Here is a 25,552-nt window from a genome sequence, read left to right as displayed (position 1 = left end):
TAGCCGGAGACTGAGAACATAGAAAGAAGACGATATCACGGTCCCGTATTTCTGCCCAGCAGTAATCGATGAAAACAATGAAAACCCGCAAGTGCTCCACTGACCAATGCGTCCAATCTCTGACCATCGTATTCGCTGGCTCGGAATCTGGGATGTCTGTCTAAGCCCACAATCAGCACTATACCACCAACTCCCATCCCTTCACCCTCCCCTCCTCAACCTTAGAACTTCCCCAACTTCCCCCATCCACTCCACTGCGAAAGTTGCCAAGAACCAAAAGCCCCTATCATTGCGAGCGCCAAACCACCGCCAAGCCGGAACCACGTTCTCCTCCTCGTTCCTCTCCAGTTGACGCGAGCCCTCTGCGCCCAAGCTTCAAATATCGAAACCTGGAATCCACGGCGGGGTGGAGGAGAAAGAAATAGATTAAGTCACAAAAATAATTAATCGAGTAGAACGAGCGTATCGCACACAGTAGTACGGGAAAGGTAAGAAAGATAGAAGGCCAATGGGGTACTAGTGGAAGGAGTGACGGGCAGAGACATGAAAGGGAAACCAGGTAACAGATCGGAAGCTCGAGGTTCAGGGAGAGTATAAAGAGAACGAGAATGGATGTAGGGATGGAAGTATCTCGATGGAGGCAACGCGGTAACGTACAAGGGATATGGTACAACAGCAACAACCAGTCACATTACACCGACTAGTACTCAAACCCTACCTCGCATAGAACCACTCGCAACCCATTCAACATGAGTGTACAAAGAAAAGTCGATAAGGAAAGAGAAACGAGAGGATCATGCGCACATTACCCAAGGTAACAAAAACACTAGTCGAGAAAAAGAAACACGTCCAGAACCAGGAAACGTAAAAATCATGGTGGTGGGGTTATAAAAAGGCAGAAAACGGTGATATATATAATAAAAAAAAAACAGGTGGAATGGAAAGAAAGGAGCGAGCGATTGATATTGATCGGCGTGGTCGTTGGTACCATAAAGCCTCCCTTCCCATCTTCTCCCCACTCGTAACAGAAACAGAAAAGTCATGTTATCATCGTTCCGTTTTGTCATCACAACGGATCTCGATCTGATCTCATGCCCCAGCTATATCTCGAAGAATCGTGGACATCCTGGTATCCCTAAACCTCTCCTCCACGCGCGTCCGACGACTATCCCGCCGCCCGCCGGACGCTAGGCCTCATGAGCGCCCGATCGCTCAACCTCCCATCTTTCCATCCTTCTTCTTCTGCTTGCGTGGTGGTGTCACCGGACGTCCCATGTTCATCCCTCCGTACGGATACTTGGCTTTCTTCTCCGCTGGTTTCAGGATCTTGAAAAAGGACTGATTGAGCACGATAACACCCATAGCGGTGTTATAGAACTCACCTGGAACGAGCACAACAGCGTCTCATCGACGCTCATCATGGCACCCGCATTGTCGAATTCACCACAATAGTTGGGTGCAGAGAAGAGCGTTACTAGATGCCGCTTGGCAAAGAATTCGTACCCATCCTCGACGACCTAAAACCAAGGCTTGTGTTCAGCCAAGGCTCGAGAATGACTAAGGCCAAGGAACATACCTGATGCGCTCTGCAAATCAAGTCCATGTCGTGCTTCTGGAGGAACCGCGACACCACATCTGGTCCAAAGGTAAATGATACACCTCGATCGTTTTCTGACCACCCTGTGATATCCTTGTCAGGATCGGACCAGAGGAGGTCGCAAAGGAGACCTGGAGGGAGAGTTGAGCCAAGACGGAGCTTGAGATCAGGGAGGTGCTTACCAGTGTCAGGGACGTCCGTCGGTCGCATAACCCTACGTATTTGCTCCATGGACTGTAGATCCGGACTGAGCCCTCCATGCATTGTGAAAATCTTTTCGTCGATGATGGCAGCGATGGGTAGGCAGTTGAAGCAATCGGTAAAGGTCTTCCAGAGTTTTATGTTGTACCGGCGTTTGCCTGTCGGAACCAAGTTGAGTGCACCATGAGAATTCGGGTGAGAAAAGGATGATGTTATAAGGGATAGGAGAGGAAAAGCGATTGTCAGCGTAAATCTCTTATAGGGTCGGATAGCCACAGACATTCATCATAGAATCCGTATATCCTGTTGATACTTGCGCACTCGTGGTTTCCTCGCAGGATGAAGAAATTTTCGGGGTATTTGATCTTGTAGGCAAGCAAAAGACAGATTGTTTCGAGGGATTGCTTTCCTCGATCAACATAGTCGCCAAGGAAGAGGTAGTTGGCTTCTGGGGGGAAGCCGCCGTATTCGAAAAGTCGAAGCAGGTCATAATACTGGCCGTGAATGTCACCTATTTGTTGCAAAAGCAATGGGGATCAAAAAGGATCATGAGTTGGATCAATGGTCTGATGAATGGAAGAGGATTGGGCGGCGGGGTGTGCCAGGCTGGTTTTAACAGCACCAGCACTGCCCAAAAAGCGCAGGGGTACGCACCACAAATCTTTATAGGAGCCTCGAGCTCGAGCAGAATGGGCTGGTTGATGAAAATTTCGCGTGCTTTTGTACATAGATACTTGATTTCGTATTCTTGGAGTTGGACTGGCTTGCCGGGGCGGTTTCCTCGCACTGATGAACAAAGGCAATTATCGGGGGTCAGTTCGGGTGGTCCTGGAGAGACGCTGGGTGCGCGGAGGGGCGGCTGGCGGCGGCAGTGTCCCGGACGGTGTCCTTTGGTGTGAGCCTGGTGGATATGGCATTGTCAAGAGTTGGTGTGGCTGGGTGGGGGAAGACACGTCGCACAGGGTTGAGGGTCGTATGGAATGGGGTTGTCGGTGGCCAAGGAGTGTGTCGCAGACGGCGTCGAGGGGATTTTGGATCGCATCGGGGACCATCGCCATGCCACCAGGGAATTTGGAATGGAGAGAGGCCGGGAAAGAGAGGAACTCACCCTCCAAAAGTCTGTCTATGACAGAGTCGAGATCAATCTCTGTTGCGGTATCGGTCATCATGGTGAATCACTGGGCGAGGGAGTGTCAAAGGGAGTGTGTGGCGCGAATCCTGTCGGTGAACTTGGTGTCAAAGGGCAGAAAGGAGGCGACTTTAATTTTTAGGGTTGGGCGTGGGTGGTGTGACTCGATGAATGGGCTGTGCGACCTCGATTTTCGCAGTCACCGGTGAGTTGCGTGCAACAGCGACGGCCGCAGTCGTTTTATTCTCTCTCAGCGACCCTCGACGACGCCAAAAACAGCGGACAGAGCAGAAAAAACGGATTTGGGATGCTCAAAAGGAAAGAGTCGTGGATGGGCGGTGCAAGATAACATTCGCCCATGCGGGTTTTGTTGATGACCAACGCCCAAACTACTTTCTCACGCTCACTCTGCCCTGCTCAGGCCATCGCCAGCAGCAGAATTTTTTACAGCTATAGTACAATCAATGGTACGTCCAAAGCAAAAAAAATAAATAACAAAATGTGCAATGCAGAGATACTGAAAGGGTCCATGCAGATAATATGATAAACAGTCTTATTGAGTACGTCGCAGGGCAGGCTGGCCAGCCGTGGCAGAGGTCGGTGTATACGTCTCCGTAACCGTTCCATTCTGTGTCGAAGCAGGCAGCGCCCCTGTGGAAATCGGCGCAATTTGTGGTCGCCGCCGTCGTCTCCGTCTTGCAAAAGCCATCAGCCAAAACCCCACAAAATCGCGGACCATGACATACCTGGGGAAAATGGGACCTCGAGGCATAGGCCTCATGTCAAGATCAAGAGCGATATTCGTTGCAGCTTGCAGACCCTGCATCAACGTCGTAAACACCATGCATCCCAGCGCCTATTCGGTCTCTTAACGCACCTCGATCCATTCAACAACACTGGTCACATCTTTGGCCTGCAACAAAAACTGCTCGCCCTCCAGCCTAACCCGGATCACATTCTTCCTCTTCACATAGTCGTTCCCCAGCCCGCTCTCCGCGTTCTGCAAACTGTACACCCTGATCAAGTCTTCAGGATTCGGGTCAGGAACGTCTGCGGGTCCTTTGCCTTTCCCAGTGAACGTTGTAGGATCAGCAGAACGAGGCGTACGCGGGAATGTGTTGGCTCGGAACCTCGACCGGGTCGAACTGGATGTGGTCGGTGTGACAGGCCTCGAATTCCCAACGGCCGCAGGAGGCGCCAAATTACTCGACGAGCCCGACTCCGTCCTCACAGGCGAATGTCCCGGCAAAGGCGTCGCGCTCCTCGACAAGTTCAATGACGACCTCCTCGTCCCCGACCCTGCATCGTGCCTCGTCGGACTGGGAGGTGTAACATCACTGTGCGATCTCGAATGACCTTTTCCACTACTTCCCCCACTAGGCTTCAAAAGTTGCACAGCAAGATTTAGCGCGGACCTCGAAAGCGTAGCAGTGGCCTGCCCTGAGGGCCCCTCCTTCCTCGCCGACACCGACCCAGAGTCAGGCGGAGAGGTAGAGGAACTCGAAGCCACACTAGCACTGGCCGTCGTCGATAACGAACTCGTCGAAGGAGCATCTATTGTGCCGGGGTAGGCGTGTTTCGCCTTCTCGTCTTCCACACTCTCCGTTCTTCCTGTCCCAGCCGTACGTCCCGTTCCTCCTCCCGTTCCACCCTGCGCCCCCATAGTCCCCGCACCAACCCCAACAGCCACATCCCCCGCGCCAACTTTGTTCTCCCACCACTGCTCAATAGCCGAAACACCCCCAACGCCAACAGGACATTTGTACACCCTCAACATCGTCCCCTCAAGTACGCACAGCACCCTCTTCCACTTTCGATCCTTCGCCTGTACCCCAGGAGCAACAAACTCCATTTTCCGAGGTAGGATCGCTTTGAGGTAGATCGCGTTGGAGTAGGCCGGGAGTTCCTCTTTGCCTTCATCTTCGCGGGGCTGGATTTCGTGGTGCGCGAAACGTTGCGAGGGATGAGGATGGGATGAAGCAAGGAAGGAGGGATAAGGTGGCGGAGAGGAGGACTCGTTGAACATGGGCATCGAGCGTCGTTTGCGTAAGGGGTGGGGGACGGCATCGACGTCGACATCAACTTCTTCGTACGCCGGCGCACTACCCGCACCCTCCTTCGTCCCAACACCGGCCTTCCTGTCGTTAACCCCCGCTGCACTCGCATCCTTCTTCGCCACACCAACCACCGTCGACTGAATCGTGTCGCCAGGCGCCAAAGTCTCCATCGACATCATAGTCGACGTCCATGTCTCTGGAGAGTCTCCCTTCACTGAACCACCCTCCACACCCTCGGCCCACCGATCGACTTTGTCCTCAGACATCTTTTCATCGGAGCTTATACCCATTGAAGGTCTGAAACAATGTCTCCCGCCTTCACTATCACGAGTAACAAGATCTCCATCGCCCGCGCCATGGTCAGTTGAATGAACAAGACCGTCGGCATAGGGTGTGCCTGCCGGTTTCAGAATCGACAGCCGCGGTGGCGGGTCCGCCGCATCTTCCTCGATCGGGAGGACTTTTGAATCCCTATCCCTAGCCTGTAATTGGGATTGTTAATGTCAATTCAAAACCTTACAAAAAAACGAAACACTTACCTTATCCCCATCGCTACCACCACCCCCACCCGCAGCAATCCTACTCCTCCTCTTCGCAGCAACCCCGCTCCTCCGCCTCTCCAAAGCCCTCTGCTCTTGCTCCTCCTCGCCCTCCCTAACCATCCTCTCCACCTCCTCCCTCTTCTCAATCGAATGCAAATCGATCAAACTCCGCGAGGCGTGTTTATAGATCGAGGGCCGGTGTGGCAGCGGTAATCGAAGAGTGATATGACTGAGTGCAGCACCCATAGTCGATGGTGGTCTATTTGGTTGTTGCACCCCGTGCCCGTGCGATAGTCCTCCCCCGGTAATCGAAGACAACGTCGGCGTTCCCAGACTCGAGTGCCTTTCCACTAGTGGCGGAGCGTGTCCAACAAACGAAGCCCGAAGCCGATAATCTTCAGGTCGAGGCGTGTCGAGCGGTGAAGAAGGGACACTACCCTCTCCCCTCGTAGTCGCAGTTGAGAATGCAGAGGTGGTACCACCGGGACTGGCTGAAGACCCGTACACACCCGTAGTAGCGTTCAAAGGTGGCCTAGGGCTGGTGGTCCCGGTAGTAGGAGTTGTAGCAGTGGAAATAGCCAATCTATGATGATAGTGATGATGCCGCTGCTGTTCGTCCTGGTGGTGGTGATTTTGGTGTCCAGCTGAAGCGAGTAAGGATACCGGCCGGCTTTGTGGGTTGGGACTAGAAGCACTCCCAATACCACGAAGACCACCTGGAGAGTATCTATAATGATAACCCCTCTCTTCCCCTCCACCCCCACTTCCAAGTACACTTCCATGTGACCCGTCAAAATAGTGTGAATTAGAACTGGAATCGGACGTAGCTCTCGATGCGAAGGATGAAGACTGTGAGGAAGTAGCTGCGCTATGTGCATCATGGGTGTGATAACCCGTGACAGAATCTAGAGTCAAATCTAGAGGAGGAATGAAAACCTGCTTGTTCTTCCCTTTCCCATTGACATCATGAGGGTGTAGGAACGATGAGCGCGAAGCATCGGCACTTAGGTGGGCACCAGGGAACCGAACAGAGAACGGGGAACTCGAGACATCCAAAGGAAGCAAATAACTCGGTTTAATCGATCCTTCGCTCCCCTGGTTGGAAGTTGAATGGAAGGAGGTGGCCCCTCCAAACGTCGACGTCGACGGGAGTCCTGCACTGTCAATTTGGCCAGGACCGAAGTTATACCCGGGACCATATCCACTGTACCCAGCATCACCGATGCTACTCCCACTCCCACTCGAAACCGTACCCGCCTCAGTGCTCCCTGTTCCATTCGACGACACCCGCGATAAATCGTAGGAGCTCCTCCCTTCCGATATATCCGACAAATCACTCGTGCTCGTCCCGGGTCTCAAAAGACCGTTGTCGTACCGCGAGGAATCGTCTTCGTCCTCTCCCTCTTCGTCCTCATCATCCTCCTCCTCCCTCGTCTTCATCTGCGTCATCCACTTCTTCGTGTCCTCCCACTCCTCTGCCAGAACCTTGCAATGGCAGTGCGGGCATATTTCGAAGGTGGCCGGCACCTCTCCTCCTCCCCCTCCTCCCCGACCTCGTGCCTTGACCTAATCTACCAGAGGAGGATGTGAAGGGTGTAGTTATAGTCGGAGTAGGCAGTTTCGGAAGGTTGAGGATGGGCAGAGGAGGTGCACGGATAACAAGGCTTGGAGATAGTCGCGCGGTGCCTTCTGAAGAGATGATACTGAATCTCCTTCCTGGCATCGGGATCCGGAGGGGCTTCAACCCTTTTCCCTCTTTCCCCTTCTCCCTTTCGTCCCCGTTTGAGCCTCCTTCGTTGCCATTTGTCTCGGCCGCAGATGCAGTATTTCCCGAGGCGCCGAGATTGTCATGTGTGGTTGGAGGTATGGGCGGGACAGACGTTGTCTCCTTGCTCGATGCAGCTCCCTGCTCACTACCACCTCTACCGGACGACAGAGTAGATACTGCAGTTTTGAACGACGACCCCGAAGATGATACGAGCGATGCAACCGATGCCTTGGTCTTGGGTTTGGGTGCAGATATCGAAGCCTGTGTAGATGCCGTAGGTGTAGATGTGGATGTAGATGTTGTTATAGATGAAGGTATGGATGTAGATGCCAAAGGCGCGCCGTCTTGTGATACTGATTGCACGCTCTGCGCGGAAATCGAGACAGCCTGGGTATGGGCGGCGTCCGTGTGGTTCTGCGCAGCCTCGGGTCTGGCGGTGGTCGTCGACGATGCCGTCAACGTCGTGGAACCCGAATGCGAGGCCCCCAACTGCGGTGTTGACTGTGAAGTAGGTGGGCGAGAGGCGTTGAAGTTCTCACGGAACGGCGTAGGAATGGGAGGGACAGGTGGGACATCCGACTCGCCCTCGGGTCGTAAAGTCTTAATCCGCGATCTGGACGCTCGACGTACGAGGACTTTGGTGAGGGATTTGAAGCCACTGTTGGTACTCGATTGAGAGCTTGAAGCCGTTACGGGAACTGAGCTGTCCGTTGGGACTGCCTGTTGTGGGTTTGTGCCGGATCGTTTGCGTTTGAAGAGGGAAGGCGACTTTGGTGGTGGTGTAGGTGGAAGCCGGTCAACTTGGGCTCGAGGGTCAGTGTCGGCAGAGGGCTTGTCTGAAAGAGCAGCGCAAAGTTGATTAAGGACCTGAGTTGAGGACCTCGCATAATACGCACCCGTTCTACCGTTCCCAGTCGATGCGTTCTGAGGAGCATCAGTCGCACTTTCTTTTCGCGACGCCTCCTTTCTATATAGTGATTGCAAAGATAGCGTTCGGGAGCGCCGTCTATGATCGTGAGGGGGCTCATTGGGATCCATGGAGGAGCGCGGAAGGGGGAATTCGTCGGAAGGCTCGCGGTCGTCAATTGGAGAGGCTGACGATGACGATGACTCGCCCGAATCTCCAGACTGGCGTGGATGGCGTCCCTGTCGTCGTCGCTCTTGCTCGTTGTCGTCGAGGAGTTGACGAGCAAGCATCGGTTGGGACATGTACGCTTTCATGGCGATACTCTGGCGCGAATAGGGACCGTGGTTCTCGAGGCCCTTCGAATATTCACTTCTGTCGCTATTTCCTGAACCGTCGTTGGATGCATCTTTGCGAGTTGTTGCTGGGATACGGATAATACCTTTGAAGCGAGAGAAGGTTTGCGAGAATTTGCTCGGTGTGCGAACCTACCCCACGCAAGCTTGAGTTCGACAAACTACACTGCGGGGACAATCCGGCCGAAATAAAGGATGCTACTCACCGATCGAGGGCTCAGCGGGCGCTGAGGCTGTTCCATTGTCCTCTACAATGACAGGGGACGGGGAGATGGTAGGTTGCAGAACACGCTCGAAACGCGCTACAAGAGTGGACGTCAAAGGGATGCCGGAGCCACGACTTCCCTAGTCCTCCGAGGGACAAAAGAAACAAGGCTTCCCGTAAACTCCCAAGACCCAGGCAGTGCAAGTCGAGTTTGATATGAAAAGCCTGTCCTATTATTGGGTGAAGAGGGGCCACCCAATCTGCGGCGCTTTTGCACACCTCCTGTCACTTCAGTTGTGTAATACGCTTTCGACAATCGCTCCGGGTCTTGGTACACGGCGAACCCCAACTTGCAGGGGCTGAATCAAGGTGGCCACAGACTGGAACACTCCCGAAGAGTCCGGTGTCTGACTGTGGGCTTGGTGGGATGGTGGCCGAAGTCGAAGTCGAGTCGAAGCCGGAGAGAACGAAGGAAGGCCGGAGAGTATCACAGACCCATACTGATGGAACTGCTAATCCTGGTTTACGGTGAATGGAAGAAATGTGTCGGATTTCTGCAGAATGCCTGACATCACTCTCTGTCACAAGCCCAACATATGCGCCGCCACGCGGCATCTAATCTGTAATCACCGGTGACCTCATAGTACCCTGTCCTAGCCAAGCTCGGAATGGGAGTGAACGTGAACGATCTTCCACTTTGGAAATTTGGCTAGACTGCACTGTACAGCCAAATGTCGGTTCTTGCTTTTAATTTCCTAAACGGATGGCCGGTGCTCCTTGAAGTGTTGGTTCACGAGGAACGGTGGTAGGGAGCATTGGCTGTGAACGTGCACCAACATTCTCTGGAGCGATCTAGGGAAGGGGACGACATGGTGGTGTCTTTCTGGCCCATAATCGTATATAGAGGCCACTGACAAGAGAGACCAAGCGACCTGGCATGATAGAGTTTGCAACGAGGTGGTGTAGTCAGTCTGGGCATTATAATGCGGACTCCACTTACGATTAATTGACAGTCAGACGGTAGAGAAGGACATCATTTCGTTTCTGTACGGTTGGGAGCAGAATGTCTCTAACGAATCCGCGGCGCGATAATTCTTTCAGCACCCATTGAACGATAAACCCAAGTTAGGGACGGAAGCTGCCTGATGAGGGAACAGAGTCCAGTATTTCGATCGGCGCATCAAAAAGGTCTGCCCGTCGGCCCCGCTGTTAGCGACTTTTACAGGAGAGAGAGCCGAACCCCGGGTTTGCTCTCAACAAGAGGTGTCCAGAAAGGGCGCCATGTCGATGACTCCTCACAACGAGTGATCTTCAAGGAACCAGTGCCGCCCGGTCATAGCTCCGGGCGCTAAGGGGGCCGGCAACGTACAAGCAAGTGCAATCAGTGAGACATAGCCACATCAAACTACAACCCGCACGCCTCGACTCAACAGCTTCAACTCATCTTGATTTGATCGTACTTCGATCCTGAAGGCCGAAATTCCATCGTCGCTGTTCGCCTCAACTGATACTGGAATGAAATAAGGAATGTCATGTAACTCCCCAAATGGTGCGTAATCCGTAAACAGGATTTCGCGGATCGCAATTAACGGACTCCAGTATGACGGCCAAACGTGACATTTATTATTCCACACCAAAATCACGATTTTTCCACCTTTAATGATGTATTTTTGCCTTCTTTTTGGTGTAGTCCTGATAAGTAGCGGGCAAAGCAAAGTGTAGCGCTTTTCTCTAAACACCGAAATTTTATTAACCACCGATCATTGCTCAGGCTGAACACCGACACTTTCTAAAGAACACCGACACTTTCTGAGGGACACCGACACTCTCTAAGGAACACCGACATTTCGCGACACCGAAATCACAGAGCACCGAAATCTTGTCAGACTGGCTGGATTCATGAGTTGTATACATACAAGCCTCAGGGTCCGATTGATGCAGGTTAGCACACTGTACTGAGTCTGTACCAATGACAGGGCATGAGTATATCTATTGTGGACAAGCAATCCCAGTGAGGAACGTCTATCTAACTCAATGAACTCTATAAGAAGCAGACATTAACAAATGTGATACTACTACGACGTTTAAGAAGGAAAAATTAGAGCCAGAGGCAAGTATGTAAAGGATGATAATTTATGATTCCGCGCTCGTGTTTCGGCGGATAAGGGCCCCAATGACATCCAAATTCGTGTCCCTCCGACTCCTGGCACCTGGCTCCTCGGAATTCAGTCCCTATTTGCGGCCGGAAATCGCCAGGAACATACCTACGCCTGACAAACTTATGCTCGACCCTTCACCCTATCCAGACCACAACAACTCACTCATCGCTCTCGCTTGCTTTCGACCCGTGCGGTGTTCTTTCTCCATTCCCGACGCATATCACCAAACTCGAAGGGTCACGAGGCGTTGGGCTTGTTCAACCAATCCTGGCCTAGATGTCTACCAGTATGCCGATAGAATCTCTCGAGATAGAGCGTATGCATGTACGCACCTGACTCTTCCCAGTCACAAAAGAGCCGCGATTTTACGTTCTCTTTCAGGGCGTATATATAGCAGGGGAACTTTCCCGATATTTACCCATCCTCCACTTCCAGAAGGCCATTGAACATCGAGTCCAATGGCAAGGGCGTCTTTCCCTTCTAACTCGTCGGCACTTGGAGTACCTTTCGACGACGATGCGTTGAGCAACCCAGTCAAGTCAAACCCTGTGGCCGATACCAACGAGTCATTCTACAACAACGAAGGATATGAACTGAAGCCTCTTCCTCAAGCCTTACACTCATCCCACCTAAAGGACGGGAGAAACCTCGTGTCTCGGTCTCAACCTCAGCCTCATCCAATCCCAAGTGTTGACGCGACAACCGTGGCCATCACGGTAGTCGAAGGAGTCAACGACCACAGTGGACAGGAAGCAGAACAGCTACAAGCAAGATATAGGAAGAATGGGATGATCCAGTTTGCTGCGCTGTGCTGGCTTGTGTTACTCATGGGCTGGAACGATGGTACGACAGGGCCTTTGCTGCCTCGGATGCAGCATGAGTATGGTGTAAGTGATATTTGTCAAATCCAATTGCTCTGTGCTGAGCGTGTCGCGACATGGCCTTTTCTAGTTGGGTTACTTGACTGTGTCTCTTATATTCGTTGTCAATGGAATGGTAAATACACGCACCATATTACCTCTCCGTGTGATGGGCACTGACGTTTTGGCTGCCCAGGGTCATATAACGGGCGCGGCTCTCAACATCTTCCTCACCGCCAAACTAGGTTTTGGGAAGGCACGTACCAACTTCCCGTACGCTGCTTCAACGACTTGACTGATCACCGTCTGCAGACGATAGCACTCGGCTCTGCCATCTCACTCGCCGGATATGTAATCATGTCGCCCGGTCCACCCTTCCCCGTCCTGGCGTGCTCTTACTACCTAATTGGACTGGGCATGTCTTTGCAGAACGCTCAAGGCAATGGGTTCTTGGGAAGCTTGAAAGAGCACATGTCAACCAAGCTGGGTATCTTCCACGGCATCTACGGTATGTTTTTCTACTCGTTTACATGGACAATGGTCGATTCTGACTTGCGTGTGTACCAGGCCTCGGAGCATTCCTTTCCCCCTTCGCTTCAACCGCATTCTCAACTCAGCCGCGCTGGTCGTTCTTTTTCCTCATCTCGACAGGCTTGCAATTGAGTAATCTACTTTGCCTGGTGCTCGTGTTCCGGCTCAGGAATCAGGACGGTATGTAGGGTTCTTGACTTCCCTCCCTGACACGAACCCCCCTCATTCCTTTTACCAGATGTACTCGCGGACGCAGGACAAGAGCCTTCACAAGAGGGCACCGCTGCAACTACTACTTCTGAACCAGCGTCGGCAAATGGCAGCAGAGTAAAGGAGATGTTCAAACTACCTGCCTTGCATCTTTTGGCGATCTTTGCGGTTATCTATGTCGGTGTCGAAGTTACCCTTGGAGGTATGCTACGTATTTGTCTCGCTAGCTTCTACGTCCTTTATAACGGTGTTTGTCTCAAAGGTTGGATCGTCACATTCATCATCCGAGAACGCAGTGGCGGTAGTAGCTCAGGCTACATCTCGTCAGGTTTCTTTGGTGGTACGCTTATCCTGCCTTGCCGCATTCAACCTAGGAGGGACTAACGCGTCGTTCTCGTTCCATAGGGTTGGCACTAGGACGGGTAGCTCTGATCTGGTTCAATCGATGGGTAGGAGAAGAAAGAGTCATGTATCTCTATTCCGTGGTCTCGATCGTGTACGTTCATCCGCATTTTCGATGACTGTGCCTAGCGCTAATGAGGAATAGTTTGGAACTGACGATCTGGTTTGTTCCTTCAATCATTCAAAACGCCATCGCGGTATGTTTGCTCTATCCTCTCCTTTTCGCGTACCGACCGGGTTCTTCACTGACACCGTCCAATTGCACCGTTACAGGTCTCAGTCATCGGTCTTCTCCTCGGACCAATGTTCCCCATCATCATATCGCATTCGAGTCGGATTCTACCTCGGTGGATGCTTACTGCGTGCGTGGGGTGGATTACTGGGATTGCGGTTAGTGGATCAGCGGCGTTGCCGTTTATTACTGGGGTTTTGGCGTCGAGTTTGGGGATTAGGGCGCTGCAGCCACTGATGGTGTCGATGTTGGGTGCAATGTTGGTCGTTTGGGCTTGTGTACCGAAGGTTACGAGGAGGATGGATTAGATAGAGTGAGCACCTCTGGGGTTTGTGGTTTCATTTTACTTTGGGCAATGGAAAATGGTTTTCTTCCCGGTCACGCACGAATGGTCCACTGAAAAGTCCGCTATGGAATCCCGTCTAGTAATCCATTCGTACAGTAAACTATAATAGTACACTTGATACAACAGAGAATAAAGATAAATCAAAGCAATACAATGATGAGATGAATGCAGAGAGCAGAGGAAATAGAAGAAAGGAACGAAGCGAGTAAATTACTCGTCGTCCCTCTTGCCCTTGGTCTTTGAGGGTAGCAGTTCGGGTGCGATGTGAGGAACGACACCACCCTGGGAGATGACAACGTCGCCGAGGAGTTTGCCCAATCTGAAGAGATAATGATAAGTAAACAGCCGAAGGAGGAAGGAGAAAAACGCACTCTTCGTCGTTTCGGATGGCGAGTTGGAGGTGACGGGGGACGATACGGTGCTTCTTGTTATCACGGGCAGCGTTACCAGCCAATTCGAGAATTTCGGCTGCGAGGTATTCGAGGACAGCAGCAAGGTAGACTATTTGAAGCAAGTCAAGTCAGATCGAGTCAATTTGAATCAGAAGTTTGGAAAAAGACATACCAGGTGCACCGGCACCAACACGTTGGGCGTAGTTGCCCTTCTTCAAGAGACGGTGGACACGACCGACGGGGAACTGAAGGCCGGCCTTGGATGAACGGGATTGGGACTTGGAGGCATCACCGGTGGTGGCCTTGCCAGACTTGGACTTGCCGCTAACTTTGCCGGACATTGTGTTGGATGAGTAGTTGGGTTGGGTTGGTGGTGGCGGTGGTGTTGGTGGTGAGCGGCGACGAGCAGATGGGTTGGGTGAGTGGACGAATGTCACACTGTATTTATACCCAAATCGAGTGGCGATCAAACGATCAACAAACCTTCGACGCGCGCGCGCTTCGTTTGTTTGTTGAATTTCTCGCGCGTCGCGGCGCGTTCTTTCCCGCGTGAGGCGCGCGTTTCGAACAAACAAGAACAAAGTCACGTGCATATATATAGGCACGGACGGTGGACGCTGGTCGACATTTCAGACTTTCCCCTCGCCCACCACCATCCAACGCCCTTTGCCCGGCTTTTAGCCTTCGCCACCACCGCCAACTCACTTCAACTTCACAAACACATTCCAAATGGCTCCCAAACCCGCTTCCACTGCCGGCAAGGCCCCTGTTTCCACCGCCTCCAAGGCTCCCGCTAAGCCTGCTGAGGGTGCAAAGGCTGCTAAGAAGACCTCCAAGCCCGCTTCTGGTGCTGACGGCGACAAGAAGAAGCGCAAGAAGGTCCGAAAGGAGACTTACTCCTCTTACATTTACAAGGGTGTGTAAACTCGCCACTTTGTACCAATTGACGCGTTTCTGACTCACTTTGCTTCGTTTCCAGTCCTCAAGCAGGTCCACCCTGATACTGGTATCTCCAACAAGGCGATGGCCATTCTCAACTCGTTCGTGAACGACATCTTCGAGCGAATTGCCACTGAGGCTTCCAGTACGTGTTTTTGTGGCATGACATGCGCTGGACTTGTTCTGACTGTATCTCAGAGCTCGCTTCTTACTCCAAGAAGTCCACCATCTCATCACGCGAAATCCAAACTGCTGTCCGCCTCATCCTCCCTGGTGAACTCGCCAAGCACGCTATCTCTGAGGGTACCAAGTCGGTGACCAGTACGTCTCTTCCATGTCTTTGCTCTGGTTGCACGGTTCTCATTGCTTCCTCTCCCTTCAGAATTCTCTTCCGCTGGTGCCAAGTAAACGGTCCTACCCGATTCTCGCATGCATGTCGTCTTTCACATCTCGCTTTCTTTTTGGCATCTTTTCCTTGTTGTTTTATCATTATCATCTCCGGTGTAACAATAGCATTGTATTTTCTAATCTTATCTGTACCGACAGCTATTAGACAATCAAATAGGCCGTTTGGCCTTGGATTTGCTGTAACTTCTGGCTGCGATTTGAGTGGCGATGTGTCTAGACTCTGCAGGGACATCGTTCGATGGGTTCTTAGGGTGTGTCAGTTAATTTTGCTTCCTCGTTTCTATTCTCATCTTCTCGTGCATCCAGTTCATAGTCCTCATTGTTCCCGCCTCAAGCCACTTCTGAGCGCTTTCCTGGATCCTGACCAAATATGCGTCGTCTGCTCAGTGGGCGGAAGGATCCCTTCGTCAAGGAGAACTTGCTACACAAATTGGGGGATCTGGCAGTTGCACTCCAACGAAACAGGAATATCGTTGCAACTCTTCACTGGCGCCCAAGAGTCCGCCAACTCTTCCTCAAGAAGAATGCCTCCTTGCAACACTCAGGCCGTGAGGGGGCGTCTCGCCCTTCTCGCACCATGTTCCCAACTCTGCTTCTTGCGACCGTGCCAAAGCGTTTTCGACGATGGCAGCCATGGGGCGATGGATTGACCATCTGGGCGGATTGGATGGGTACCTGTGTGGCCTCTAAACCTGCATTAAGGGACCTTCCTCCATCGACCATCGGATGGAACGATGGATAGAGTCATGAAATAAATTGCGCTCCGAAATAAATTGGGTTGATTCCACTGGATGTGGGGGGTCGGCCGTAGAACGCATACTAATAATAGAAGTGCAGAGCAGAGGCGGAGACTACTGGTGGTGTTGTGGACTTGGTAAATCGAAGGTGTATGTCCTCTATACTCCGAGTCGCCGTGAAAGGAAAAAGAGGCGAGAGCATTTCACAGCAGTCCGCCAAAAGCGCCCGTGATTGGCGCCAGTGGCCATGGATTGCAGGGAGTCTTCCATTCACAGCTCCGCAGAAGCTCAGTTGAGGCACTCAAGGGGCGCCCCTGAAGCGCCTTGAAATGGAAAGATTAGGTGTTCTCTTGTTTCGTTAATGTACTCGCGCGGTTCACTAATTCTAATTCTGCTCTGACTAGACAAGGCCGGCACTATTTAGCACCACAAAACGGTTGTGCTGCCCTGTCAACTAGGTGGGTATGCGTACCTCTCAGCCTCGCTGATAACGCTGCTTTGGCAGGCGCAGCGATTACGCCGAGAATGCGATCCCGCTTTGAGAACTCAGTCCGTCGGTTTAGGTCAGCGCGAATGGTGTGAGGCTTTTGGCTGAGATATCCGTGCTCCAGGTCGAGAGAAGGCTTCCCTTGACTATCGGTGTCTCCGAGAGTCTTCTCCCGTATGCTATCAGTGTCCTCGTATTGCGATAGATCCGAGTCCTTGCTAAACCACATGGGAGACTCGTTGGGACGAGAGGTTAGTGTGTCAAACGGTTGCTCGCGGTAAGACCGTCCGAGCGTTACTCTGAAAAGGATCCATTGGGGGGAGAGCGCCTTGCCCAGGAAGTCAGTATTGTGTGTTTCAAGGCATTTGGAGGGCTGCCTTACCGCGAATATATAGTAGAGGGCATCAACGATGATGCCTGTGGCCAGGAAATTCTGCCACCAATCCTCGGCCAGAACGCCTGGCGTCTTGCTGACCCTGACGGTGACGAGCTCCATTCCCGACCGAGCTAGCCCACACATAGTCAGCGGAACAGCGGATTCAATGAGGATCTCGATAGCTCTCTTGTGGAATGTGAGATTGAACTCTGGCAGAGCCTTCGACAACCGTTTGTAGCTGCGCCGTATATGTGAACTAATTAGCACTGTAGCGAGAACGTTGAAGGTTGAGCTGAGGAGGATGAAGGTTGAGTGGAAGAGGGGTGCGCAGGACTGTGTCCTCGCCAAGTCGATTATACGGCGCGTCACTACGCCTGGTAGAGTGGCGATCAATACGACCAAGCGAGGCTGGGCTTGGAAGGCTTACCGATTGTTGAGAGGTGGATGAGAGCTGGAACCACGACAATCCAGAGACGGTCAGCCCATATAACGTAGCATCGATAAAGCTGAGCGTTCTGGTTCAGCTAACAGGAATGTGTCTAAAGTGGGCATGTCGATGCTCACCAGAACAGTGTCACCGAAAATCACGACCGCGTAGGCTCCTCGTCGGATGTTCATCGATGTTTGGAAACCTTCGGCAAGAGCACTGAGGATGAGGAGAAGGAACCCCATGCAAATCCACGGCCAACGTCCTTTTCTTCCCGCATTGGGGGTTTCCAAGAACGTCGCCAGTCCGTACAAATTCATAAAAAGCTGAATTCCTGCCATACAGTAGCACTGTCAATGAATTTCAATGAAAATACCAATAAAGTCGAATAACGGTACCTATTGCCATCATGGACATTCCCGTCGCAGCATGCAAGGCTTTTGCTCTCGCGCCAGCTTCAATGTACTTCTCGGGCAGTGGTAGCCCAGCTGCACCTTCTGTAATCTCTGCTCTAGTGATCATAGTGGGAGGTTAGTGGCTCGCAGAGTAAAGACAGTGGCTAGGCAACTCTTATACAGTAGGGGATAACAGCTATAGGTATGACTTCCCATTGCTGGTACTTTGGAATTATACCTTTCAGTTACCATGTTCCTTTTCCATAGTACACTTACAGTAAAGAAGTACTACTCAGACTCGGGAACGCGTATAAACATGGGACATTGCTGTGAAGGATGGGCAGCACACGACCTTAAAAGGGCTAATTGGCCCTGTGGAAGTGCAGATATCTTATCAATTGAGCTTCTACGTGTAGGAGTATCTAAGCGCCCACAACAAGCGCGTAGTCACACGACCCTGGGTACATGGGTGTCCTGAAAGGATAACATCTCTTCAGATACTGAAGGAGACCTTAAAGGAATGTGTCCGGGCACTGCGCAGGTATGTCAAGCGATCCAAGTAACCCTGTCAAACTGAGAGTCTCGATATACCTGAACGTTTTTCAACCCCCAGTCATTCCCTGGAGGTGCCATCGCGCGCGCAGCTTTACGCCCTGGTAGCACAATGACGGTTAAGCGCCCAAGGATTCCAAACAAAGCCCGGCCGTGGCCTGAACCAAAACAAGTGCAAACTGCGTCGTGCGACCAGCGGATGCCGTGGAAACGGTCAATCAGGTTTGACTATAGCCATATCGACCCTGGTGTCTATCCCCCTCTATCGAGCCACCGCCTCGCACGAGACGATAATATTTAAATGGGACACACACTCACCAGAATTGAATACATGAAACAGGCAACTTACGCTCTTCGCAACATACGCGAGCTTCAAGTCGTTCAAAGGCAAAGGCTCGACCAGTATAGCCTTGGCTGGACTTGGCATTGAGGCCGATGCGTGAGAGGGAGGCCAGGGTCTTGTCATTCTTGTCGATTCTTGTGGACTCTTGTGTTGCAATCAGACCACCAAATTGGGGGGCTTTCGCGGGCTAGGCGTTCTGGAACCGGTGCCAAGGATCGACGGCATCAAAAACCGGGCATTGCCATCATCGAGAGGGGGGGACCTGACCATTCACCCAGATTATTTGGCTTTTTACTTTTCAAACTTCAAGGCTTCTTCCCATCCTTCCTGATTCTCCTTGTTCTACCCCTCCCCCCCCACCGGTTTCGGTTGGTTTCCGCCTTATAACTCTCCCCCAATTCTCTCCTTCTTCCTGGCATCCACTTCCGTCACCACCCAGTAGCCATGTTGGCTCTACCCCTTCCGCTGCTGGCCCTCAGCTTGGGCTTTGTAGCAACTACATCAGCTGTGAAGCCTGGAGGTTTTGAAGAAGCAGGCAACACGCTTGTGAGCGCGATGATGGTGAGTGACACGTCTCAGACCGTAGGATGACCCCTCTCATCCGCCAAACCTTGTAGATGTTCGTGGGCAACGAAGAGAAGGTCTACATCCTGGACAAGGCAGAGGGAAATGCAGCACAAATCAACAACCATCCAGCATGGGCCTCCGTTTGGTACGTCCTTCCGTCAAAATATGAGGTTTCGCTAGGAGTAACAACTCGACAGGGATCTCAACACACGCCAAGCTGAGGCGATGGATGTGCCCTCAAACGTCTTCTGCGCATCGGGTATGCATTTACCAAACGGCTCCTTCGCCACTTTTGGTGGGAACGGCGCAGTTGGACCCGGTGGACAAATCGGCTCAGTCAAGAACCCTGGAGGATGGACAGCATCATGGGACAGCACATATCAAAACTTCGACGGCTCTCGAGCCATCCGGCTCCTCGACCCTTGCGGCAGCTCTGACGACTTCAACTCCAGGAAGTGTCAATGGTTCGACGACGCTGCGGTACTTGCCATGAAGGTCCCTAGATGGTATTCGACTGCGGAGCCTCTTGCGGACGGCACCATCGTTATGATTGGCGGGTTCTCAACTGGCGGCTATATCAATCGGGACTATCCCAATGTCGATCCAGATGGTCCTGCATCCCAGAACAACTTCGAGTTTTTCCCTGCCCGAGACGACGAACCTCCTCAGCGTCTCCCATTCTTGAGCCGAACCTCGGGATTGAACACATACGTGCACGCTTTCATGATGCCTTCTGGGAGGATGTTCTTACAGGCCAACCTCTCGACGAGTACGTCCCTGGCTGCCGTTATTTCACTGCCATGACGCTAACCTTCACGTACAGTCCTGTGGAATTACGATGACAACACCGAAACCATCCTTCCTGACATGCCCAAGGGCGTTGTGCGTGTGTACCCCGCGTCCGGTGCAACCGCAATGCTCCCCCTCACGCCCAAGAACAACTACAATCCTACCATCATCTTCTGCGGCGGAACGGACATGAAGGACGAAGAGTGGGGTGATTTTGCCTATCCCTATATCGACACTTGGGACTACCCCGCCTCCAAAGATTGTCAGCGCATTACTCCTGAACCAGAGGACGGTCGCAGGCCAGAGTACGAACAAGACGACGACATGCCAGAAGGACGAACTATGGGCCAGTTTATCATTCTTCCTAACGGAAAACTGTTGGTGCTCAATGGTGCACTGAACGGCACTGCTGGCTATGCTCAAAGGACGAGGACAATTCAATCCCTTGGTGAAATGCCATGGGGAGAGTCGCTCGCCGCTGGGCCAGTCCTTACACCGGCCATCTACGACCCTGACGCACCTCGTGGCAAGCGCTGGTCGAAAGAAGGACTCGACGCGTCTGAGATCCCGCGCATGTACCACTCTTCGGCCATTCTCCTCCCCGACGGCTCAGTCCTTGTCGCCGGTTCCAACCCCAATGTCGACGTCAACCTCACGACCATCTATCCCACCGAGTATCGAGCCGAGGTCTTTTACCCTCCCTACTTCAAGGCGCGTGTTCGCCCCACGCCAAAGGGTGTCCCTTCGTCCCTGTCATATGGAGGCAAGCCATTCGATATCACCATCCCACCGTCCTCCTATTCCGGAGATGCCAATGATGCAGCTGAAAACACCATTGTCGCCGTCGTCAGAAGCGGTTTCACCACCCATGCAATCAACATGGGCCAACGGTTCCTCCAGCTCGAGCACACCTACACTGTCCAGAAGGACGGCACAATCGTCCTCCACGTCGCTCAGATGCCCCCTAACCCCAACCTCTTCCAACCTGGACCAGCATTCCTCCATGTCACAATCAACGGTATTCCTAGCAACGGGACCTACGTCATCGTCGGAAATGGTCAGCTCGGCCAACAGCCCTTGCAGCCCGCCAGCACTCTTCCTCAGAGTGTGAAGCTGGAAGGCGTGAAGGGAGCTTCCTCCTCTTCAGACGACTCTTCAGGCTTGGGCCTCGGCATGATCATTGCTCTTGCCGCGGGAGGATTGGCCCTTGTGCTCATCGTCATGGGTGCCATTGCGATCGTCCGCCGCCGCCGACGTGCGAATACTGCACCAAAATCTACAACCGGAGGCTACAACGTTGTTCAACCCACCCCCAACATGTCCGCCATTGCGGTCGGCGCAGGCGTCCGGGACTCTGACTCGAGCGTCTTCGCCCCATACAAGGAGGGGAACCATAGCCAGGTGTGGAACCAGAGCACGACCAGCCTCGCCTCCTATTCAGACTTCCCTCACGTTCCTTCTTCGCCTGGTGGCCCTATGAGTGGTAATGGAGGGTATCAGCAGTATCCTTACACCCCTTCCACACCCCAGCCAAGTTACCCCTATGGCGACCAGCACCAGCAGGGCTACGCTGGCTACCAACAAGGTCAGCCGCAGAGGTACTAAGCGCGCCGCTCTCCCTCTTACTCTTGATGCCATGTCGGACACTTCACGTTGTGCTACGTTCAACCTCCCTGGAACTCTTTTCGACTTTCATTCACTGCTACCACACTTCTGACATCACGGACCAACTAATGTCTATCTTTTCTACCATTGTCATTCTTTTTGCTTTTAGCCCACCTTTGTAATTACAACTAATGCGGCAGCGATGCTAGTAGATTTACGAGTCATAGAACGACTTCGATTAAATAGTTCCCCTTGGATAAGAATCTGATCTCTCCTGGTTGGTCACTTGAGATGTATCTACAGCTGCGACGGCGGCCCTCTGAAGTTGCACACACATCCGCGGTTTCCTTGACTGTCGCTCGATGTCTATCACTGTTTTGAATCCGTATTCACCCTTACTCTTACTAAGGCCAAGGATCGCCAAGGACCACAAACGCAGTCGTGTCGCAGTTCAATTGGTAGACTTCGCGTTGCGCAGCAAGCGCTCCGCTACCCATCGGCTGAGACGAGCGCTCCCGGGATCAACGAGTACTATATTTACATAAATACCCCTAGCGCGAAGGCATTGAAGTAAGACTCAGGTCAAGCACTTTCGCCTTTGAAGTCTCCACTTGCCACCCAATCACCCCCGTTTAGTTCGCAATGGCCGCACTCTCCTTGGACAGCTCCCTCGTCCTCTATTCCATTCCCGCGGCGTGGTTCACGTCGTATTACCCGAGCGTCTTGAAGGTAAAAGATACTCCACGCGATGCCCAGAGCGGCTCATCGGATCTACCTTGTCTGACTGAAGCAATCCTATTCCAGTTCCTTACTATCGATAAGACCACTGGGTACAACAAGTGCGTATCGTGGACGCGCCTCTACGTTTAGGAGGATACTCACAACTCTCTACGAAATAGTCTTCAACCCCGTTCAAATGTAGCCAAGACGAAGGAAAACAAGAACGTCCCCTCTGAAGTCGCAGACCGCATTGCGAGGATGGAGGCCGCTCACCTCAATGGCAATGAGGCATTCCCTCTGTGGGCTGCTGCTGCGGTGAGTTGCATTCGATAAATAGACAGAGAACGCTGCTCAGTTCAGTTGAATATCGACAGTTGGCAGCGCATGTCGTGGGCCTCGATAATCGAGTTGTCAACAAGATTTCCTTGGCGTTGTAGGTTTCTTCTCGCTGCGCTACACATAGGTGATTTCTAACGAAGATACCTTTCCCTCAGCATTGGTTTGCGGGTGCTCTTCAACACGGTTTACATTAACCAAAGGACGGTCGGTCAGAGCTGGCTGCGGTAAGCGTTATTTCTCGATGATCAAAGCTGGTTCAACGAACTGACCATTCTCTTCCAGAACTGGGCTTTGGGTTGCTGCAACTTGTAGGTCCCTTCCTCCTCCTCATTGCCGGAGTACTGATGCAGATACTCTCAAAATCACAGCATTGCCTGTCACTTTGCTCATCAAGGCCGCGAACAAGGTCGCTCGATCATGAGAGTCGCGCGCCGGTGGAACGAACATGGAAATAGCTTCCTCCCCGCTCAATGTATATATACTTTCTTTGACTACTAATGCGTGACGCTTTCTCCCTCTCTCCATCGTCAAAGTAACCGGTAGGGGACGGACGTTGGAATGGGTATTCTCCGGCTAACCCCGGACCAAGGGCGCTTGGGCGCTTAAATTTATCCAGTACCGATGCGACCATGGATACCTAACCCGACTTGTTATATCTGATACATGTAGGTGAACGAGTCTAGTTTGGAAACCGAAACGAAGTACTTTGGAGACGTCACAGGTTAGAGGAGTTAACGGATGTGTGGTAGAACGTCGGGTGATGGATCGGTGAAATAGTCCAGGGCTCTGGAGGATAGCTGACTTCCATTCGTAATCAAACCACATTGCTTGCCACCATATAGCTGAGCGATCCCGAGTCGTAGGCATGTACAACGTCTGGCTCTACAATCTCTTGGTTGTGTCTGTTGGGTTACTTGGCCATTGGACACCGGGGGTCGTTGCCCATGGCTTCATCCGCGAGGTCACTTTGGGCTCAACAGTATACCCCGGTTATCATCCCTTCGTCGACTCGTACGTGCTGTGTCTTGTGGTGTTCTGGACGGCGTTTAACCTTTCTGTAGTTGGTGGGACCCTCCGCCGGAGAGGATCGTTCGCAAGGTCCCCGGAATCAGTCCAATCGAGGACTTGACGTTGATTGAGTGAGTGGTGTCGATGTTCAATTTCGCGTAAACTGAAACGGTCTGAAATCGCTTCATCAATGAAGTATCCAATGTAACGGAGAAACAGCGCGAGGATACGTTACTGAGCCTGCGGCATTAGTCGGACAGGTCGCGGCAGGAGATCTGGTCAAACTGAATTGGTTGAACTATGCTGGGGACAACCACAAAGGACCACTTCTCACATACATGGCGAGAGCACCTTCCGACATCACTAAATGGAACCCTGGAACAGAGTGAGTAAGGGGGATACCATCGAACAAACAGCAAACCTGACGATGCAACGCCTCCAATAGGGCTGTCTGGTTCAAGGTCCACCACGACGGCAAAGATGAGGATGGCAAATGGGCAGCTCCCAAGATGTTCAACGAGCTGAATAGCACGTATACCTTCCGCATCCCGCCCAACCTGCTCCCAGGCCAATATTTGATTAGACACGAATGGTACGTGGCTCGGCTCTGTGCGTTCCAAACACACCAAACCCCACCCACGTACAGGATCGCTCTGCACTTTGGTGAAGTGAACTGAGAATCAATGCTGGATAACGCTGACCCTTGGTAAAACAGCGGAATCTTATCCGGGCGTTCAGATATATCCGGCGTGTATCCAAGTCGAGGTGACTGGCAACGGGGCTGCCTTTCCGACCTCGTTTGTGTCCTTCCCAGGAGCATATACACCAGAGACCCCAGGTACGTAGAAGTCCTCAAAAATGGATCTTCATGGTTCGTCTCATAACCCGTGCCCAGGAATGATTTTCGATGTCTGGAACGGTGAGTCGGGACTGCAGCAGTTGGGGGGTCCAAGCTGACGACATGAGTTGCACGGTAGACGATGGCGTGGTACGTCATGTCCACTTGAATCAGGGCAATTCTAAGCGGTCAATATAGTCTTATCCTTTACCTGGACCTGAAGTGTGAGCGTAGCCCACAATCCAACCGACGAAGTACTCACGACACATTATTCAAACACAGCTGGACCGGAGGAGATTGAACATCGCATTAATTTTACATGGGGTTAACGTCGGTTGAGGCGACGAGGCCGCTATTCCGTCCACAGGCCAGTGTCTGTAGTGTTTGTCCAGTGATATACCCGCGAAACGAACTTTGTTGTTGAACACGAACGAGCTCAGCCCGCGTTCTGACACTTCAACCCTAGGAAGGCTCCAAAGCTGACTGACATTTGAGGGGTGGCAACAAGGCTGCAGGTGGAAAAGGAAGCGATCTATTCGTCTAGAACAGGGGAATTCTATGAATCCTCTTCAGCAGCAGAAGCTTTCTGCTTTGAGAGCTCCTTCATGCGTCGAACGTAGCTGTGATAAACTGTCAGATAACATAAAGAGAGCCAACGAACAAAAGACATACTCGTCGTATTGACACCTAAAAGAAAAAAGCTTCAATAACTTCTATTAGCGGGAGCAGGGTAGTACGTACTTCTCATAGGTATGGCGCTCGTGGTCGCACTCCCATGGCTTGAAATTGTTCTTCCTCCGGCAAATGTTGAGGGGAACGAGCAGTCTTCAGTTTTGAACCAGTCCGAAGCCGTCGTGTTCGTCGTAGCGCGTCGTGTGGGTCGCGGAGCAGGAACCAACCAGGAACAGAGGATTATGCCAACCGTCAGCGCCGGAAAAGACAGTAAATGGGCAAGACATACGCTGAGCAGTTGTCTCTCCAGCCCAGGGGGATCCTGTGGGCCTTCATTTCCTCCTGGGAGAGCGTCGTTGAGGAAGTCATCTTGGTGGTTGTTGCCAGCAGCGAACTCGAGTCGTTTGCTCGTTGTGGATGGCGGCGACCAAGGAGGAAATCGGCTGACCTAAGCTTCCC

General features: G+C 52.3%; 12 protein-coding genes across 12 annotated transcripts; 6 read left to right on the top strand and 6 right to left on the bottom strand.

Moving 5' to 3' along the window:
• Positions 1–755: 755 nt before the first annotated feature.
• CC1G_07643 (protein phosphatase type 1) lies at positions 756–3,250 on the bottom strand. The gene is made up of 7 exons (XM_001832331.2): positions 2,907–3,250; positions 2,453–2,584; positions 2,079–2,309; positions 1,780–1,956; positions 1,577–1,728; positions 1,383–1,517; positions 756–1,326 (listed from the first exon to the last, which is right to left on the bottom strand). The coding sequence occupies exons 1-7, from the start codon at positions 2,965–2,967 to the stop codon at positions 1,213–1,215; spliced, it is 1,002 nt and encodes a 333-aa protein (XP_001832383.1). The 5' UTR covers positions 2,968–3,250; the 3' UTR covers positions 756–1,212.
• Positions 3,251–3,795: 545 nt separating this feature from the next.
• On the bottom strand, positions 3,796–5,772 carry CC1G_07642 (hypothetical protein; the record flags this gene model as incomplete). The annotated part of the gene is made up of 2 exons (XM_001832330.2): positions 3,796–5,466; positions 5,524–5,772. The coding sequence occupies 2 exons, from the start codon at positions 5,770–5,772 to the stop codon at positions 3,796–3,798; spliced, it is 1,920 nt and encodes a 639-aa protein (XP_001832382.2).
• A 1,676-nt stretch (positions 5,773–7,448) lies between these two features.
• On the bottom strand, positions 7,449–8,515 carry CC1G_15185 (hypothetical protein; the record flags this gene model as incomplete). Its single annotated transcript, XM_002910502.1, has 3 exons — positions 7,449–7,783; positions 7,834–8,130; positions 8,191–8,515. The coding sequence occupies 3 exons, from the start codon at positions 8,513–8,515 to the stop codon at positions 7,449–7,451; spliced, it is 957 nt and encodes a 318-aa protein (XP_002910548.1).
• Positions 8,516–11,376: 2,861 nt separating this feature from the next.
• On the top strand, positions 11,377–13,646 carry CC1G_07641 (MFS transporter; the record flags this gene model as incomplete). Its single annotated transcript, XM_001832329.2, has 10 exons — positions 11,377–11,805; positions 11,870–11,914; positions 11,975–12,034; positions 12,091–12,286; positions 12,346–12,489; positions 12,548–12,721; positions 12,782–12,859; positions 12,925–13,015; positions 13,067–13,118; positions 13,195–13,646. The coding sequence occupies 10 exons, from the start codon at positions 11,377–11,379 to the stop codon at positions 13,459–13,461; spliced, it is 1,536 nt and encodes a 511-aa protein (XP_001832381.2). The 3' UTR covers positions 13,462–13,646.
• Positions 13,501–14,272, bottom strand: CC1G_07640 (histone H2A). The gene is made up of 3 exons (XM_001832328.2): positions 14,064–14,272; positions 13,871–14,000; positions 13,501–13,818 (listed from the first exon to the last, which is right to left on the bottom strand). The coding sequence occupies exons 1-3, from the start codon at positions 14,230–14,232 to the stop codon at positions 13,710–13,712; spliced, it is 408 nt and encodes a 135-aa protein (XP_001832380.1). The 5' UTR covers positions 14,233–14,272; the 3' UTR covers positions 13,501–13,709.
• A 262-nt stretch (positions 14,273–14,534) lies between these two features.
• On the top strand, positions 14,535–15,425 carry CC1G_07639 (histone H2B). The gene is made up of 4 exons (XM_001832327.2): positions 14,535–14,807; positions 14,871–14,975; positions 15,029–15,151; positions 15,213–15,425. The coding sequence occupies exons 1-4, from the start codon at positions 14,621–14,623 to the stop codon at positions 15,236–15,238; spliced, it is 441 nt and encodes a 146-aa protein (XP_001832379.1). The 5' UTR covers positions 14,535–14,620; the 3' UTR covers positions 15,239–15,425.
• Positions 15,426–15,608: 183 nt separating this feature from the next.
• Positions 15,609–15,980, top strand: CC1G_15184 (hypothetical protein; the record flags this gene model as incomplete). Its single annotated transcript, XM_002910501.1, has 1 exon — positions 15,609–15,980. The coding sequence occupies one exon, from the start codon at positions 15,609–15,611 to the stop codon at positions 15,978–15,980; it is 372 nt and encodes a 123-aa protein (XP_002910547.1).
• Positions 15,981–16,313: 333 nt separating this feature from the next.
• CC1G_07638 (hypothetical protein) lies at positions 16,314–17,787 on the bottom strand (the record flags this gene model as incomplete). Its single annotated transcript, XM_001832326.2, has 6 exons — positions 16,314–16,375; positions 16,448–16,790; positions 16,845–17,212; positions 17,266–17,344; positions 17,403–17,599; positions 17,664–17,787. The coding sequence occupies 6 exons, from the start codon at positions 17,785–17,787 to the stop codon at positions 16,314–16,316; spliced, it is 1,173 nt and encodes a 390-aa protein (XP_001832378.2).
• Positions 17,788–18,999: 1,212 nt separating this feature from the next.
• Positions 19,000–21,516, top strand: CC1G_07636 (copper radical oxidase variant A; the record flags this gene model as incomplete). Its single annotated transcript, XM_001832324.1, has 4 exons — positions 19,000–19,116; positions 19,173–19,267; positions 19,320–19,891; positions 19,946–21,516. 4 exons carry the CDS (start codon positions 19,000–19,002, stop codon positions 21,514–21,516), a joined length of 2,355 nt encoding a protein of 784 aa, XP_001832376.1.
• A 481-nt stretch (positions 21,517–21,997) lies between these two features.
• CC1G_07635 (hypothetical protein) lies at positions 21,998–23,089 on the top strand. Its single transcript, XM_001832323.2, has 7 exons — positions 21,998–22,245; positions 22,321–22,355; positions 22,416–22,551; positions 22,611–22,669; positions 22,731–22,799; positions 22,858–22,883; positions 22,944–23,089. The coding sequence occupies exons 1-7, from the start codon at positions 22,159–22,161 to the stop codon at positions 22,994–22,996; spliced, it is 465 nt and encodes a 154-aa protein (XP_001832375.2). The 5' UTR covers positions 21,998–22,158; the 3' UTR covers positions 22,997–23,089.
• Positions 23,090–23,440: 351 nt separating this feature from the next.
• Positions 23,441–24,722, top strand: CC1G_07634 (hypothetical protein; the record flags this gene model as incomplete). The annotated part of the gene is made up of 10 exons (XM_001832322.2): positions 23,441–23,586; positions 23,637–23,714; positions 23,780–23,968; positions 24,029–24,175; positions 24,230–24,246; positions 24,299–24,421; positions 24,479–24,502; positions 24,561–24,571; positions 24,620–24,645; positions 24,704–24,722. 10 exons carry the CDS (start codon positions 23,441–23,443, stop codon positions 24,720–24,722), a joined length of 780 nt encoding a protein of 259 aa, XP_001832374.2.
• A 255-nt stretch (positions 24,723–24,977) lies between these two features.
• On the bottom strand, positions 24,978–25,462 carry CC1G_07633 (hypothetical protein; the record flags this gene model as incomplete). The annotated part of the gene is made up of 4 exons (XM_001832321.1): positions 24,978–25,041; positions 25,094–25,108; positions 25,163–25,246; positions 25,383–25,462. 4 exons carry the CDS (start codon positions 25,460–25,462, stop codon positions 24,978–24,980), a joined length of 243 nt encoding a protein of 80 aa, XP_001832373.1.
• Positions 25,463–25,552: the final 90 nt, after the last annotated feature.

Source organism: Coprinopsis cinerea, assembly GCF_000182895.1.
Source record: "Coprinopsis cinerea okayama7#130 chromosome 9 map unlocalized cont3.9, whole genome shotgun sequence".
Classification (NCBI taxonomy): domain Eukaryota; kingdom Fungi; phylum Basidiomycota; class Agaricomycetes; order Agaricales; family Psathyrellaceae; genus Coprinopsis; species Coprinopsis cinerea.
Note: the sequence above shows the minus strand (reverse complement) of the source record. Positions and strands in the feature narration are given on the sequence as shown.

Bases quoted from the DNA above. Each gene is read 5' to 3' on its own strand.
- CC1G_07635 (XM_001832323.2), top strand. From the start codon at position 22,159: ATGGCCGCACTCTCCTTGGACAGCTCCCTCGTCCTCTATTCCATTCCC. The intron at 22,552-22,610 runs GTGAGTTGCATT...GAATATCGACAG, and splicing joins CTCTGTGGGCTGCTGCTGCG to TTGGCAGCGCATGTCGTGGG. The intron at 22,884-22,943 runs GTAGGTCCCTTC...TCAAAATCACAG, and splicing joins GCTTTGGGTTGCTGCAACTT to CATTGCCTGTCACTTTGCTC.
- CC1G_07643 (XM_001832331.2), bottom strand. From the start codon at position 2,967: ATGATGACCGATACCGCAACAGAGATTGATCTCGACTCTGTCATAGAC. The intron at 2,310-2,452 runs GTGCGTACCCCT...TGCAACAAATAG, and splicing joins GGCTCCTATAAAGATTTGTG to GTGACATTCACGGCCAGTAT. The intron at 1,729-1,779 runs GTAAGCACCTCC...CTCTCCCTCCAG, and splicing joins GACGGACGTCCCTGACACTG to GTCTCCTTTGCGACCTCCTC.
- CC1G_07640 (XM_001832328.2), bottom strand. From the start codon at position 14,232: ATGTCCGGCAAAGTTAGCGGCAAGTCCAAGTCTGGCAAGGCCACCACC. The intron at 14,001-14,063 runs GTATGTCTTTTT...TGCTTCAAATAG, and splicing joins TGTTGGTGCCGGTGCACCTG to TCTACCTTGCTGCTGTCCTC. The intron at 13,819-13,870 runs GTGCGTTTTTCT...TTATCTCTTCAG, and splicing joins GCCATCCGAAACGACGAAGA to ATTGGGCAAACTCCTCGGCG.
- CC1G_07639 (XM_001832327.2), top strand. From the start codon at position 14,621: ATGGCTCCCAAACCCGCTTCCACTGCCGGCAAGGCCCCTGTTTCCACC. The intron at 14,976-15,028 runs GTACGTGTTTTT...ACTGTATCTCAG, and splicing joins AATTGCCACTGAGGCTTCCA to AGCTCGCTTCTTACTCCAAG. The intron at 15,152-15,212 runs GTACGTCTCTTC...CTCTCCCTTCAG, and splicing joins GGGTACCAAGTCGGTGACCA to AATTCTCTTCCGCTGGTGCC.